At 39.6% G+C, this 14,181-nt stretch overlaps 2 protein-coding genes across 2 annotated transcripts; both read left to right on the top strand.

The window, feature by feature from the left end:
* Positions 1-4,871: 4,871 nt before the first annotated feature.
* On the top strand, positions 4,872-9,847 carry LOC111466797 (formin-like protein 1). Its single transcript, XM_023111412.1, has 4 exons — positions 4,872-6,939; positions 7,052-7,245; positions 8,565-8,809; positions 8,909-9,847. Exons 1-4 carry the CDS (start codon positions 4,952-4,954, stop codon positions 9,695-9,697), a joined length of 3,216 nt encoding a protein of 1,071 aa, XP_022967180.1. The 5' UTR covers positions 4,872-4,951; the 3' UTR covers positions 9,698-9,847.
* A 1,390-nt stretch (positions 9,848-11,237) lies between these two features.
* On the top strand, positions 11,238-13,741 carry LOC111466835 (UDP-glycosyltransferase 74G1-like). The gene is made up of 3 exons (XM_023111484.1): positions 11,238-12,006; positions 12,681-12,950; positions 13,255-13,741. The coding sequence occupies exons 1-3, from the start codon at positions 11,332-11,334 to the stop codon at positions 13,705-13,707; spliced, it is 1,398 nt and encodes a 465-aa protein (XP_022967252.1). The 5' UTR covers positions 11,238-11,331; the 3' UTR covers positions 13,708-13,741.
* The last annotated feature ends 440 nt before the right edge of the window (positions 13,742-14,181 follow it).

Here is a 14,181-nt window from a genome sequence, read left to right as displayed (position 1 = left end):
TTTGGATTTTTTTTTTTTTTTTTTTTTTTTTTTTTTTTTTTTTTTTTTTTTTTTTTTGGAGAAAAAGAGTAGATAAAAGGGATTTTGCCTTTGTCAGGTATTTACTTTTAAATATGTGCTTTTTATAATATTCCATGCTTTTGATGGGCCTTTTTTTTAATAATTAAAAATAAAAATAAAATAAATATTAAGTAAACAAAACATGACAATTTTTTTAGTACATTATTAAAATAAAATTTAAATTAGAAAAAAATAAATATTAATAAGTTGAGAAAAATTAAATAAATGAAAATTTTAAAATTAATCTATAATTTTGAATTAAAATAAATAAAATTTCATTAAATTATAAATCTAGTCCTGTAATTTAGAAAAATTAAAATTTAGTCCCACTAATTTTTAAATTTTATTCCTATAATGAATAAATTTTGTAAAAAGTCGCTACGGTTATGATCCACTAATGAATAAAGTACTAGGTAGTTAAGCTATTCACGGTTGGTGCCCTCAATGAGTTTGGACAGTAATTCAGACGAGCCTCGACCACTTTGACTTTTGGTGTGGAAAACATTTGTAATAATCTAACATCATTGCTAGTAGATATTGTTCGTTTTAGCTCATTACGTATTGTCATCAACCTCAAAGTTTTAATACACGTTTACTAGGGAGAGACAATTCACCTCTCTTGGGTGCCCATTGTCCTCGTTGACGCATCTCCCAATGTTTGGCTCTGATACCATTTGTAACTGTCCAAATCTACCATTAGCAGATATTGTCCGCTTTGGTCCATTATGTATCGACGTCAACCTCACGGATTTAAAACGCATCTACTAGAGAAAGGTTTCCACACCCTTATAACAAATACTTCGTTCTACTCTCCAATCGATATGAGATCTTACATCTCTCGTGTTTTCACCATCTAATGATTTGTTTTCAAACGCTTATCCTGACCACTATCCAAACCCATTGACCCAGGATTCATCAATTCATAATTAGTGATAAGATAAGGAATCACTTCAAGGAGAGTAAGATTCGGATTACCTTGTTGATCGAATATCTCAAGGCAAGAGCATTGTTTGAGATTCGAATCACTCCACAAGCAAGATCGACCATGTCTAACTTGAATGATTCTTGTCGATCAAATATCTCAAACAATACTCTGGACTTGAGATATTCGAAATCAAGTTTATTTATTTATTTATTAAAATAAAAATTAATTATAAAATAAATTTAGAAAAATTTAGCGATTCATATTCGAATGAGAGCGGTCCTAATTGAAAGTTACTACATACGTAAATGTGTGATGCTAGGGATAAAATATGTTGAAATGACCTGTGTTGACATGTGAGGACAATCTTCACTCTTAGAAGCGAGAAGTAGGTAACGTGACCATGTCGCAGGAGATACACGGGAATGTCGAGACCATCAAGTACTAGATCCTTATCCAAATCATGGGTATCGGTCGTTACAGTTAATGTCATTTTTTTAATCATTTTTGTACCATATATGTAAATGTTTTATGGTTCGAATACGCTTTTTTTACAACTTTTCGAATGAAAACTGATACGAGGGTTTAAGTTACAATTTGATAATTATGAAAAATTAAATGGATGTATAGTTTTTAAAGTCGATCTTTTAATATCAGAGTAGCCCATGTTATCATTTCGTCATTGCTCATTCCCGTTAGGTCTGAGTGGTTGGCCATTACTTCCCTCTACTCACTTATGCTTACTTGAACAGGAGCGTGGTAAAGAGAAGATAGTACAAAAGAATGGTAAACAGAACACGTCGCAAAATGATTCGAAATTTGAGAAATCTCTCTTAGATTCAAGAAAGAAATGAAGAACGGGAATGAAACGAAATGAGGTGTTTCTACCTCGAGTTTCATAAGCGAGGCAAGTTACAGTTTATTTTCCTCTTTCGTTGGCTTAGCAAGATAGGGAGCTGATCGACACGCTAAAATGGTATATTTTGTCTAATAGGGAATATAAGAAGACACACATAGTTGAGACAAGACAACCTCAATAATTTTGCATGTTTTTTTTTTAATTACAACTAATAATTTTATATATTTTAATTATTTCTTTCGACAAGTTCAAATATCATTAAGATTCAATGAACTCAACACAAATACTTTTTTATAAATTTTTTAATGTCTGAAATTTGGGTCGGTCAGTGCAATGTCAACGTCAGTATAGCTCAACGATAATTAATATCTATATTAGTTTGAAAGTTCAAATCTCACATCTCCACGCTTATCGTATTAAGAAAAAATAAATTATTGCTCCATATTTGATCGTGTGGTTGACAAAATTAATGATTATTTTTTTTTATTTAAGGATTTTTTGGTCGAACTCGTGAAAAACCTATATATATACACATACGATAGAATCATAGTACGCCGAGCCTTGAAAAATTGATTTATATTCATATTATCCGTAAAAAAAAAAAAAAAGTTTAGTATCTAAATTTTTATGAAAATATATATTTTTTTAATATAAAAGTTATTATTATTATTTAACCAAATTTAATAAAAATACTAAGTTTAAGATTTATGCCAAAAATAAAGTGTTAATTTGAGCATATACCAAAATAAGAATAACTAATTAATAAATAACATTTTTACAAATTAGATTAAATAAAAACTTTGGCATATTTAGAGATATTCTAAGTAAATTATTTTTTCGTGTTGATTTGGATTGTCGGGTTATTCACAATATATGTTATTTTAACAACTAAAATATAATAATATTTAAATATCGAATATTCACATGGCATATTACATCACTAATATCTGTTACAAACGTTAAATATTTTAATCTTCGTAACAATCTTAAAAGTAGTGTATGGTTGGATTGAGCCGTGAACTCTATCTTCGGGTTGAGTTTGTTAAGGATTATTGTTTACTATATATCATATTTGATCCTTTATTATAAACAAATATCTCATATTTCGTTCACTCTCATTAATCTTGAGTCTTGACTTCCTGTTCAGTCGCTTCTCTTTCTTTCATTCTCTTCTTCTTCTTCCGGTTCAGTAGTTCTATCTCATTCATCTTGAGTCTCCCTTCGTTCACTCTCATTAATCTTTCCTTAAACCTGACGAAAAAGAAGAATCAAATTCAATACGAACAAACACGTAACAAAGGGGAGGAGCGAGCGAAGACGCTTTACCTCGTTCAATCAGTTCAGGCCGGAAGATGAAAACACCTATCCTATTCTATTTACTTTGTGAAAGAGTGAACAAAGTGAAGGGAATAAAAGAAAGCTAGCTCGGCTAAGACAGAGAAGTAATGAGACCGATAGGGAGAGGAGCGAAGCAATGAGCCCGAGGTTACGAGGCGAATGAATGAGCGAAGCAACGAAACCGAGAGGGAGACTCGAAGAGTAGAAGGAGAGTGAACTTGTTTTTGAAAGCATTGAGTTGGAAGAGGAGGGAAAGAATTTGAAAGCATTGGTTAGTGCTCTTTCCCTTTATTATTCTTTCCATATCCTTGTAATTTATTTGATTATAAATAGAGAATTGTCACATCACTTAGGTCGGGCAGAAAAAAAATTAAATTACAAACCGAACAGAATTTTTGATTTTTCAACTAAAAAAAATCTAACACGACCCTGATTTAGTTAGTCCAAGTTGTTCGAGCGATTTGATTACAAAAAACACCCTATCATATAAAAGAAAATTAAACGACGGTGGTCGGTGTGATACTAGGGCGGCGTCGAATGTCGAGGAAAAGAAAATTCATCGGTGCACCTTGTTCGTTCGGAGCATAATCATTATCATTCCTTATATTATATATGATTTATAATTTCCTTTTCATGAAAAGGATAAAAAGAAAAGCTTGAAAGCAAAGTATATAATAAATACATTCTTTTTCAAAACCTATGATTTTTCTAAAAAGTGAGCTAACCATTGTGATTAAATGAGTGATGCAACACTCACTGCTCTACAACTTTTCTTTTCGTATTACTTTACGAGCTTAGATCATTGTCGATCGAACGACTCGGTGTCTGCTGAATTTGTTTGATCGAGACATTATGTATTTCTAACCGTTAGATGTTTGAATGATTTCCTCTACAATGTTAAACTCGAAAATTAGGTTATGATAGAGCTTTGTACTCCTCGTCTAATATATTGGTTCATAAACATATCAATTTGAACATACCTCAACTCGTTAAAACATTCCTCCATATTTGCCTTGAAGGTCAAATACTCAAATTTTTGCCCATACATGGGTCATTTGAAATTTTCCTTACGTGACTTATGTAACACTCGAATAAATGAGATGTAATGAATGAACCGAGATTACATATGAATGAGGGTGATTATGTGCAACAACCCAAACCCACCGTTAACAAATATTGTCCTCTTTGGGTTTTCTCTTACGAGCTCCTCTCAAAGTTTTAAAATACGTCTATTAGGGAGAGATTTCCACACCCTTATAAAAAATGCTTCGTTTTCCCCTCCAACCGATATGGGATTTCACAATCTACCCATCTTTAGGACCTAGCGTCCTCACTAGCACTTGTTCCCCTCTCCAATCGATGTGAGATCTCATAATATGAAGATATGATGATTAAGAAATGATTAAAATAATGGATAATGTGACACTCAGTAAAGATATTGAGAATTTTCCTAAGAAGCATCCTTCAATGACTAATGTTGAACTGTTGTGATAGTTTTCACTCTTAAAAACGAAACGTAAGTAACCATGTCGCAGGAGAATTTCAAGGCTATTAAGTGTCAAACCTAAGACATGGGGCTTGTCAGAGTCATTATGAGTGAGCTTGCAAAGGCAAAGCAAAGCATCTTGAAAGAACTCGTGTTAGCCAAGAGGGAGGGGTCGAGAGAGAGAGAGAGGAGAATAAAAGGAAGAAGATGATGAAGATTGACGTTGAAAATCAATGGAGGTTAGAAGAAGGGGGAAGCCATTAGAGAGCAATAGAATCTTAGCTGTATGCATCACCCCCACACTCATAACCAATCAAATTACTCTTTGATTAAACCTTTTCTCTCTCTGTTTGGGGAGAGAGAAAATGAAAGAAAAGAAAAGAAAAGAAAAGAAAAAAAAGTGCCCCACACAAATCTGCAACCCATTACTGCAAACCTGTCTCCCCCAATCTTCCTCTGTTTCTTCACTGCTCTGAGGAACAATCCCACAATGTTTGATTCCTTCTTCTTCTTCTTCTTCTTCTTGATTATATTCCCTCACTGTAAATCTTCTGAAATTTCCGCCGGTGGTCGGAGATTGCTTCACCAGCCATTTTTTCCGATTGATTCTGCTCCTCCGGCGGAGCAGCCATCGCCTCTGGTACCACCACCGCCGAATCCCAAATACCCATTTTCAACTACCCCTCCTGCAACACCTGATGGGTCACCATTCTTTCCGACGTATCCTGCAACTCCACCTCCTCCAGCGCCGGCAAGTTTAGCCTCGTTTCCGGCTAATATTTCTTCTCTGAATCTACCTCATTCGTCTGGTTACAGTTCCAAGAAGGTTGTTCCGTTGGTTATTGCTGGGGTTGTTTCCGCCGTCTTGGTAATCTGCATTGTAGGGTTTTTGTTCTGGCGGCGGCGGCGGGGTGGTCGTGGATTGGGGGATGGAAAGACGTATAGATCGGAAGATAGTAGCCGGTTGTCTCTGGTTCAGAATGTTGAAGTCGGTAATGGAATCCCTAAGTTGAGAAATCCGTCGGCTACTAGCTCTGAGTTTCTGTATTTAGGTACTCTTGTAAGCACGAGAGGGATCGACGAACGTTCCGTTGGCGGAGCTCGTGCTGTTGGTTCTAGGCCGTTGGATTCGCCGGAGCTTCATCCGCTTCCGCCGCTGAATCTAGGTCGGAATGAGAAGAAAAATCGCGAAAATGGAGAGGAGAAATCGATTGGAGATGAAGAGGAAGAGGAATTTTACTCTCCGAAAGGTTCTCTCGGCGCTATTGGATCGGGATCTCGACGAGTTCTCGCAACAATGGCGGCGGAAGATTTGCTTGGCAAAACCAGCGATTCGAGCTCGACTTCGTGTTCTACATCTAGCGGTTCCATTTCGCCGGCGAGATCATGTTCTAAGAGTCTCTCTCTATCTCCACCGGCGAGTATGAGCCCTAGGAGATCCGTTCAACATGCGGAGCAGGTTGCCCACGGCGGAGGCGAATCAGACGGCGGCGTTAAATCTCATTGTCCATCTCCAATGCGTTTAGCGACGGAGAAGAACTCCACCGCATCTTCTTCCCGGAGATTTTCAAATGCTTCAATTCTCAGTGCGATTTTCCCGAATTTATCAACCGATAAGGATTTAGTTCATCGGAATTCAGATCCAGGCGAGCAGTTTCCTTCTTCTCCTTGTTTATTTCCACTTTCAGATGGAATTTTAGGGCAAATTCAGATTCAATTGCCGATAGTTTCAAACGTTCCTGATTCGGATTCCGATGCAAAACTTAAGCAATTTCCTTACTCATTTACTTCATCTTCACCTTCATCGTCACCGGAACGAGTAGTTTTGGACTCTTCTCCGTCAACTACCTCCATTATTTCCGATCAAACCAGGTCGTCTCCACCATCACCAGAGAGAATTCTCAACCATTTTGATCAAGATGTGAAATCTTCTTCTAATGTGGCTCCTCCACCACCTCCACCACCGCCTCCGCCACCACCACCACCACCACCACTGGTAGCACTACCAGGACGCAGAGAAATGCCGATTTCTCCTAAAACACCAATGGATCAATCCATTACAAAGGCGGCTCCTCCATTAGTGCCTCCATTAAGGCCATTTCAAATGAAGAATCTGAAAAATGTATCACCAATTCAGCTGCCATCTTGCAAAAGCAATGGTGAATCATCTGTAGATACCCCCAAGCCCAAATTGAAGCCATTGCATTGGGATAAAGTAAGGGCTAGCTCTGATCGTGAGATGGTGTGGGATCAACTCAGATCAAGCTCTTTTAAGTAAGTGAAGAATCAAGAACTCATGTTTTCTCTGTTTTTCAGTTGCTTTTTTGATGAATAGTGTCTTGAAGTGTTGAGCTTCTGAGCTTACTAGAATTGATTTATGTTGTAGAGTGAATGAGGAAATGATTGAAACTCTGTTTGTTGTGAACACTTCCAACTCGAAGGAGACAACTCCACGCCCTGTGTTTCCGACACCTAACCAAGAGATCGGAGTTCTCGATCCGAAGAAGTCGCAGAACATTGCGATTGCATTACGAGCGCTTAATGTGACGATAGAAGAAGTTTGTGATGCCCTTTTAGAAGGTATGGTTAAGATTTCTTGGCTCCATGATAAAGGTTTTGCATCTTTAGATAGAATTTGTGCTATACAAACTTAGATGTTAGGGTGTAACAGCGCCCACCGCTACTAGATATTGTCCTTTTTGAGTTTTCCCTTTCGTGCTTCCCCTCAACGTTTTTAAAACGCATCTGCTACATAGAGGATCTCCCAATCCACCGGGGGCTAGCGTCCTTGTTGACACTACCCGGTGTCTGGGTCTGATATCATTTGTACCCCCCTCCAGGCTTCTTCTCAAAGTTTTTAAAATGCGTATGCTTAACACCCTTATAAGAAATGTTTCGTTTCCTTCTCCAACCGATGTGAGATCTCACAATCCACCCCTCCTTGAGGGCCCAGCGTCCTCGTTGGCACAACGCCCGGAGTCTGACTCTGATACCATTTGTAACAGCTCAAGCCCACTGCTAGCAGATATTGTCCTCTTTAGGCTTTCCATTCCGGGCTTCCCCTCAAAATTTTTAAAACGCGTCTACTAGGGAGAGGTTTCCACACCCTTAAAAGGAATGTTTCATTCCTCTCTCCAACCGATGTGGGATCTCACAATCCACCTCCCTTGGGGGCCCAACGTCCTCGTTGGCACACCACATGATGTTGGCTTTGATACCATTTGTAACAACCCAAGTTCACCACTAGCAAATATTGTCTTCTTTGTGTTTTCCTTTCCAGGCTTCCTTTCAACGTTTTTAAAACGCCTCTACTAGGTAGAGGTTTCCACACCCTTAAAAGGAATGCTTCGTTCTCCTTTCCAACTGATGTAAGATCTCACAATCCACCCCCTTGAGGCCCAACATCCTTGTTAGGATGTTGGCACACCGCTCGGTGTCTGACTCTAATACCATTTGTAACAGCCCAACCCTACTGCTAGCAGATGTTGTCCTCTTTAAACTTTTCCTTCCGGGCTTCCCCTTAAAATTTTTAAAACACGTCTACTAGGGAGAGGTTTCCACACCCTTATAAGAAATATTTCGTTCCCCTATCCAACCGACGTGGAATCTCACACATGGGCTTGCTGCATGTATATTGGCCTAATCATTTAGAAAATGGCTAATTGTTTTCGAGCTTTTAAGAGTTTTCTCCGCTTCCTTCTCTGTCGTATATGTTTTGGTCAGTAACTATCCATAAGGAAATCTACAAGTTTCTTCGATCTTCCTTAATAAAAGAACGTTTCTTTTCGGAGTATCCGATGTTTACATTCACGAGCTATGTTGTCAAGTCGATAAACATCTCTATTCTGTCGAATCCCGATCGAAAAGTGAGTATAAGAGCTTGAATGATATGAATGCAGGTAATGCAGAAGCACTTGGAATAGAGCTACTTGAAAGCTTATTGAAAATGGCTCCAACAAAAGAAGAAGAACGCAAGCTAAAGGCATCAAAGGATGTCTCACCTACAAAATTTGGCCCAGCTGAGAAGTTTTTGAAGGCAATCCTTGATGTTCCTTTTGCATTCAAAAGGGTGGATGCAATGCTTTACATGGCAAACTTCGAGTCCGAGATCGAGTACCTAAAGAAATCATTCGAAAATCTCGAGGTACGTAAGTCATATAACCCCGTCGACCCGTCTCGAGAATTACTGAATCTGTGATGATCTGATAGTTATAAAACGCCTATTCGTTTTCTCAAATTGCAGACTGCTTGTGAAGAATTGAGGAACAGCAGGATGTTCTTGAAACTTTTAGAAGCTGTTCTCAAGACAGGGAATCGTATGAACGTTGGCACGAACCGTGGCGATGCCCACGCGTTCAAACTCGACACGCTTTTAAAGCTTGTTGATGTCAAGGGTGCAGATGGAAAAACCACTCTTCTACATTTCGTCGTACAAGAAATCATAAGAAGCGAAGGTGCTCGTCTTTACAACACGAGTTCTCCAAACTCGAACCCGAATGACGATATCAAATGCAGGAAGCTCGGTCTGCAAGTTGTTTCTAGTCTCAGCTCAGAGCTCACCAACGTAAAGAAGGCTGCTTCGATGGATTCCGACGTGCTCAATGGTGAGGTTGTTAAGCTTTCGAGAGGACTCAACAATATTAGGGATTCTCTACGTCTTAACGAAGCAGATGGACGAAACGATAGCACGGAAAAGTTCTCATACTCGATGAGTAGATTCTTGAAAATGGCAGAAGAGGAACTGATTAGAATCCAAGCTCAGGAAAGTGTTGCATTATCTCTAGTAAAGGAGATCACTGAGTACTTCCATGGCAACTCTGCCAAGGAAGAAGCTCATCCATTTCGGATTTTCATGGTGGTTCGAGATTTCCTAACGGTTCTGGACGGAGTATGCAAAGAAGTCGGGACGATAAACGAGCGGACGATCGTGAGTTCGGCTCATAAATTCCCGGTTCCGGTAAATCCAACATTACCACAAGCATTTCAAGCTCATCATAGAGTGCAGAAATACAGTTCTTCTGATGAAGAATGAACATTGTTTTAGGTGTGTTTTGTTGCTAGAAAATTATGCTCCTCAATTTCTAGTTGTGTAAATCCCATGTAAAAGATTTTGAATTGAGTTCATGTAGAAGATATATATATATATAAAGAAATGATATAATACCAAGTGAAATGAAGCCAAGTTCCTATATAACCTTCTTTCTTTCTTCCTTCCACGGGACGGTATAGTTAAATGGACGTTAATGTGACAATTGATAGGTAAACGTTAAAAGACGTGTAACGACTCAACGTCTGCTAAGGATAAATTTCCACACTTTTATAAAAAATATGTCGTTCTCTTCTCCAACTGAAGTGGGATTTCACAATACACCCTCTTTCGGGGCCCAGCGTCCTTGGCTGGCACACTGCCTAGTGTCCACTCCCTTCAGAGCTCACCCTCTTTGAATTTTCTCTTTCGGGCTTCTCCTCAAGGTTTTTAAAACACGTTTGTTACAGAGAGATTTCGACACCCTTATAAAAAATGTTTTGTTTTCCTCCTTAATTGATGTGGGATCTCAGAATACACCCTCTTTCAAGGCCTAGCATCATCGTTGACATCCGTTTCCTTCTCCTATCGATGTGGGACCCACCAATCCACACTCCTTCAAGGCCCAGCGTCCTTGTTGGCACACCGTCTCGTATTTACCCCCTTCAAGGCTCAACCTCCTCTCTAACCCATCGCACGGTGCCTACCTCTAATACCATTTGTAATGCCCCAAGCCCATCACTAGCGGATACTATTCACTTTAGCCTTTTCCATTCGGGGTTCCCCTCAAGGTTTTTTAAATGTGTCTGGGAGGGAGAGTTTCCACACCCTTATCAACCGACCGAGGTGGGATCTCACACGACGTAAATGATATAATTTTAGTAATAAAAAAGATTGTGATCAAAGATGTCTATTTACCTGCGGGAACCAGCCTAGGAGAACATTTTTTCCCCTTTAGATAAATGGTGTCGGAGATGAAATTATATTTCCGACCCCGATAAAATATGACAAAAGAAAAAAAACAAAGAAACTTCGAGAGTATAAAACGTTTTAAACTCAAAATTGGATGAAATCGAAAATGTACATAATTCATTTAACAAGTGTGGGGTCAGAAAGTCATCTTTCCCAACGTACCACAAAAAAACAAAAAGAATATTTGAACCTCTTAAAATACATAATAATAATAATAACAAAATAACAATAAACAAAGAAAAATTCAATTTCGAACACTTCACCTTTAAACTTAGCCTCACGGATAATTTCATTACCCTCACGAGCAATCACGTCCCTCATTACGAGCTTATACACATACTTCTAGAGCTATTCGGTTAGCTACGACACCTTGTGCATTACTCTAAGGGTGCCTCAAAGTTCATCCGCCAAATCTAAAAAATTCTCAGTTAGAGTAGACATCTTGAGTATTTTACCCGACAATCTAACCTGACCAAACCCGAAAAAACTCTATTTTTATTGCAACCCGATCTAAATAATTGTCTTATTCACAATTTATGACGTAATCAGTCTACTCTAGTCTTGAAATCTCCTCCATCTCTATTATATCCACAAACAATTCTCATTGTATCCCATTCATATAGACCTCAAGATTCTGAAAGAGAGAGAAAAGCTTCGGGCCCATTTCCATGGCGGACGGAGAGTGCAAAACCGGCAACAATGCCAAAAAAGTTAATCTTCTGGTGGTTACATACCCAGCTCAAGGTCACATAAATCCCCTTTTACAATTCTCCAAACGTCTCCATCACAAGGGCGCCGCCGTGACCTTCGTCGTCACCAAATTCCTTTTCAACAACCAACCCAACTCCGACCACCCTCCGCCGTTCCCCGTCGAGACCATCTCCGACGGCCACGACGCCGGAGGATTTCTCTCCGCCGTTTCCATCTCCGACTACCACGACCGCCTCAAGCACGACGGGTCACAGACTCTCCGGGATCTGATACGGCGGAAGGAGAACGCCGGCCGCCGCTTCGACGCCGTGGTGTACGACGGATTTATGCCGTGGGTTTTGGATGTGGGGAAGGAATTTGGGCTGAGGACGGTGGCGTATTTCACACAGTCCTGTGCTGTGAATAACATTTATTACCATGTTTACAGGGGAGAAATTAAGGCGCCGGTGGTGGCGGCCGAGGAGGAGATTCGGATCGCCGGAATGCCGCCGCTGACGATGGCCGATATGCCGTCGCTTGTCCAGGTTGGGAACCCATATCCGGTATTCTCCGATCTGGTGATTAATCAGTTTGGAAACGTGGAGGAAGCCGATTGGTTAATCTGCAACAGTTTCTACGAACTAGAACACCAGGTTTGTTTCATATCTTGCTTTCTAGCTTGCATATCCGAATTTGGGCTTTGATAACATTTGTAACAGTTCACTTCAAATTTTTGATCGGTTACATAACACGCATTAACTTAAAGAGAAATTTCTATATCATTAGAATGATCAGTTCTCCTCTCCAACCGACTTGGGATCTCACAATCCATTTTTGGGCAATTTCCCACCTCCTGTTTCAATCTCCTCTTTATCTCTCCCAAAATTTTCATATATTTCAAAAAACTTATTTTTGCGGGAACGGAGACAGGAAAATAAGAGAATGGTCACTGACTAGGCTGACTAGACAACACTACACAGGTGAATGGTCACTGACTAGGCTGACCAGACAACACTACACAGGTGAATGGTCACTGACTAGGCTGACCAGACAACACTACACAGGTGAATGGTCACTGATCAATCGAGCCCAAATCTAAATAGACGTAAAAACATTTAAAAATCAGAGACATGTAAGAGCATTCAGAAGACTTCAAACCTAAAAATCTCTTTACGACTCTTAGAATCAAAGACCAAGATGTTACAAAATCTCGGCTATGAAGGCAGATCTTGAAGACTTATGTACAAACATATATATATAAAGAACACAATTGCTTTTCCTTCATTCACTTACTCATTCCCTTTTGTTTTTTGGGGCAAGGTTTCAGGTGCTAGAAGGGATGGAGAATAAATGGAACATGAAGCCGATCGGACCAAACATACCATCGTTCTACACTGATAAACGAATAGACAATGATAGAGACTACGGGTTCAACCTTTTCAAAATGAACAATGAGGTTTGCCAAAAATGGCTAGACGCCCGTCCAAAAGCGGCAGTAGTTTTTGTAGCGTTCGGGAGCTATGCAGCTTTGAGCGTCGAGCAAATGGAGGAATTGGCTTGGGGTTTGACACAAACCAATTTCTTTTTCTTGTGGGTGGCAAGTCTTACACTAACCTTCCATAGATTTATTTAGTTCTTCCTCGTTCATAACATGTAGATAAAAATTTAAACTTATGACGATTTAGTCAAAAGTATAAGGCATTGACCCGGCATTGACCCGGCATTGACCCGACATTGACCCGTTTAAGAAATAGCAACATAAATAGAAATACAAGCCTCCGAGTCTAAAAAAAAATTGTTATCTATTTCCCGATTTTAAATTTTTTTAAAGAATTTATTAGACATTAAATTAAAAAAAATGAAATAAAATTAGGTCTAAAGTTAACGTACCGGTTGAACAGGTAAGGGAGACAGAGGCGGCGAAGATTCCGGCGAAATTTGCAGAGGCGATGGCAGACAGAGGGCTATTGGTCCCTTGGTGCCGTCAATTGGATGTTTTATCACACGAATCGATCGGTTGCTTTGTGACGCACTGTGGCTGGAACTCGACGCTGGAGGCTCTGACCATCGGCGTTCCCATGGTGGCGATGCCGCAGTGGACAGATCAAACCACCAATGCCAAGTTTGTAACGGACATTTGGAAGACCGGAGTTAGGGCTCCGCTCGACGATGCCGGAATAGTGCGGCGGACAACGGTTGCAGATTGCATCTTGAAGGTCATGGATGACGACGGAGGAACGGAGATTCGGAAAAATGCCGCTAAATGGGAAGAGTTAGCGAAACGGGCGGTGGATCGCGACGGAAGTTCCGATCGTACTGTTGATGAGATTCTTGCCCAATTGGTTTCTGTTTAAATATATATATATATATATATATATATATTATTTTGGGTTTGTTGATACACACAATAATTAGTAATTGTATGTATGATGACACCTGTCCCGTGGCTTTTAAGTGTTTTTGTGCATGATGACACCTTTCCCGTAGCCCTTCATGTGTTTTTGTGTATGATGACACTTGTCTCGTAGCCCTTCATGTGTTTTTATGTATGATGACACTTGTCTCGTTGCCCTTCATGTGTTTTTATGTATGATAACACTTGTCTCGTGGCCCTTTAAGTGTTTTTGTGTATGATGACATCTGTCCCGTAGCCCTTCATGTGTTTTTGTGTATGATGAAACCTGTCTCGTGGCCCTTCATGTGTTTTTGTGTATGATGAAACCTGTCCCGTGGCCCTTCATGTGTTTTTGTGTATGATGACACCTGTCCCGTGGCCCTTCATGTGTTTTTGTGTATGATGACACCTGTCCCGTGGCCCTTCATGTGTT

The sequence above is a fragment of the Cucurbita maxima genome, unplaced genomic scaffold (genome assembly GCF_002738345.1).
Source record: "Cucurbita maxima cultivar Rimu unplaced genomic scaffold, Cmax_1.0 Cma_Scf00032, whole genome shotgun sequence".
NCBI classification, from domain to species: Eukaryota; Viridiplantae; Streptophyta; class Magnoliopsida; order Cucurbitales; family Cucurbitaceae; genus Cucurbita; species Cucurbita maxima.
The sequence above is the reverse complement of the archived record's forward strand: the minus strand, read 5'-3'. Positions and strand labels throughout refer to the sequence as shown.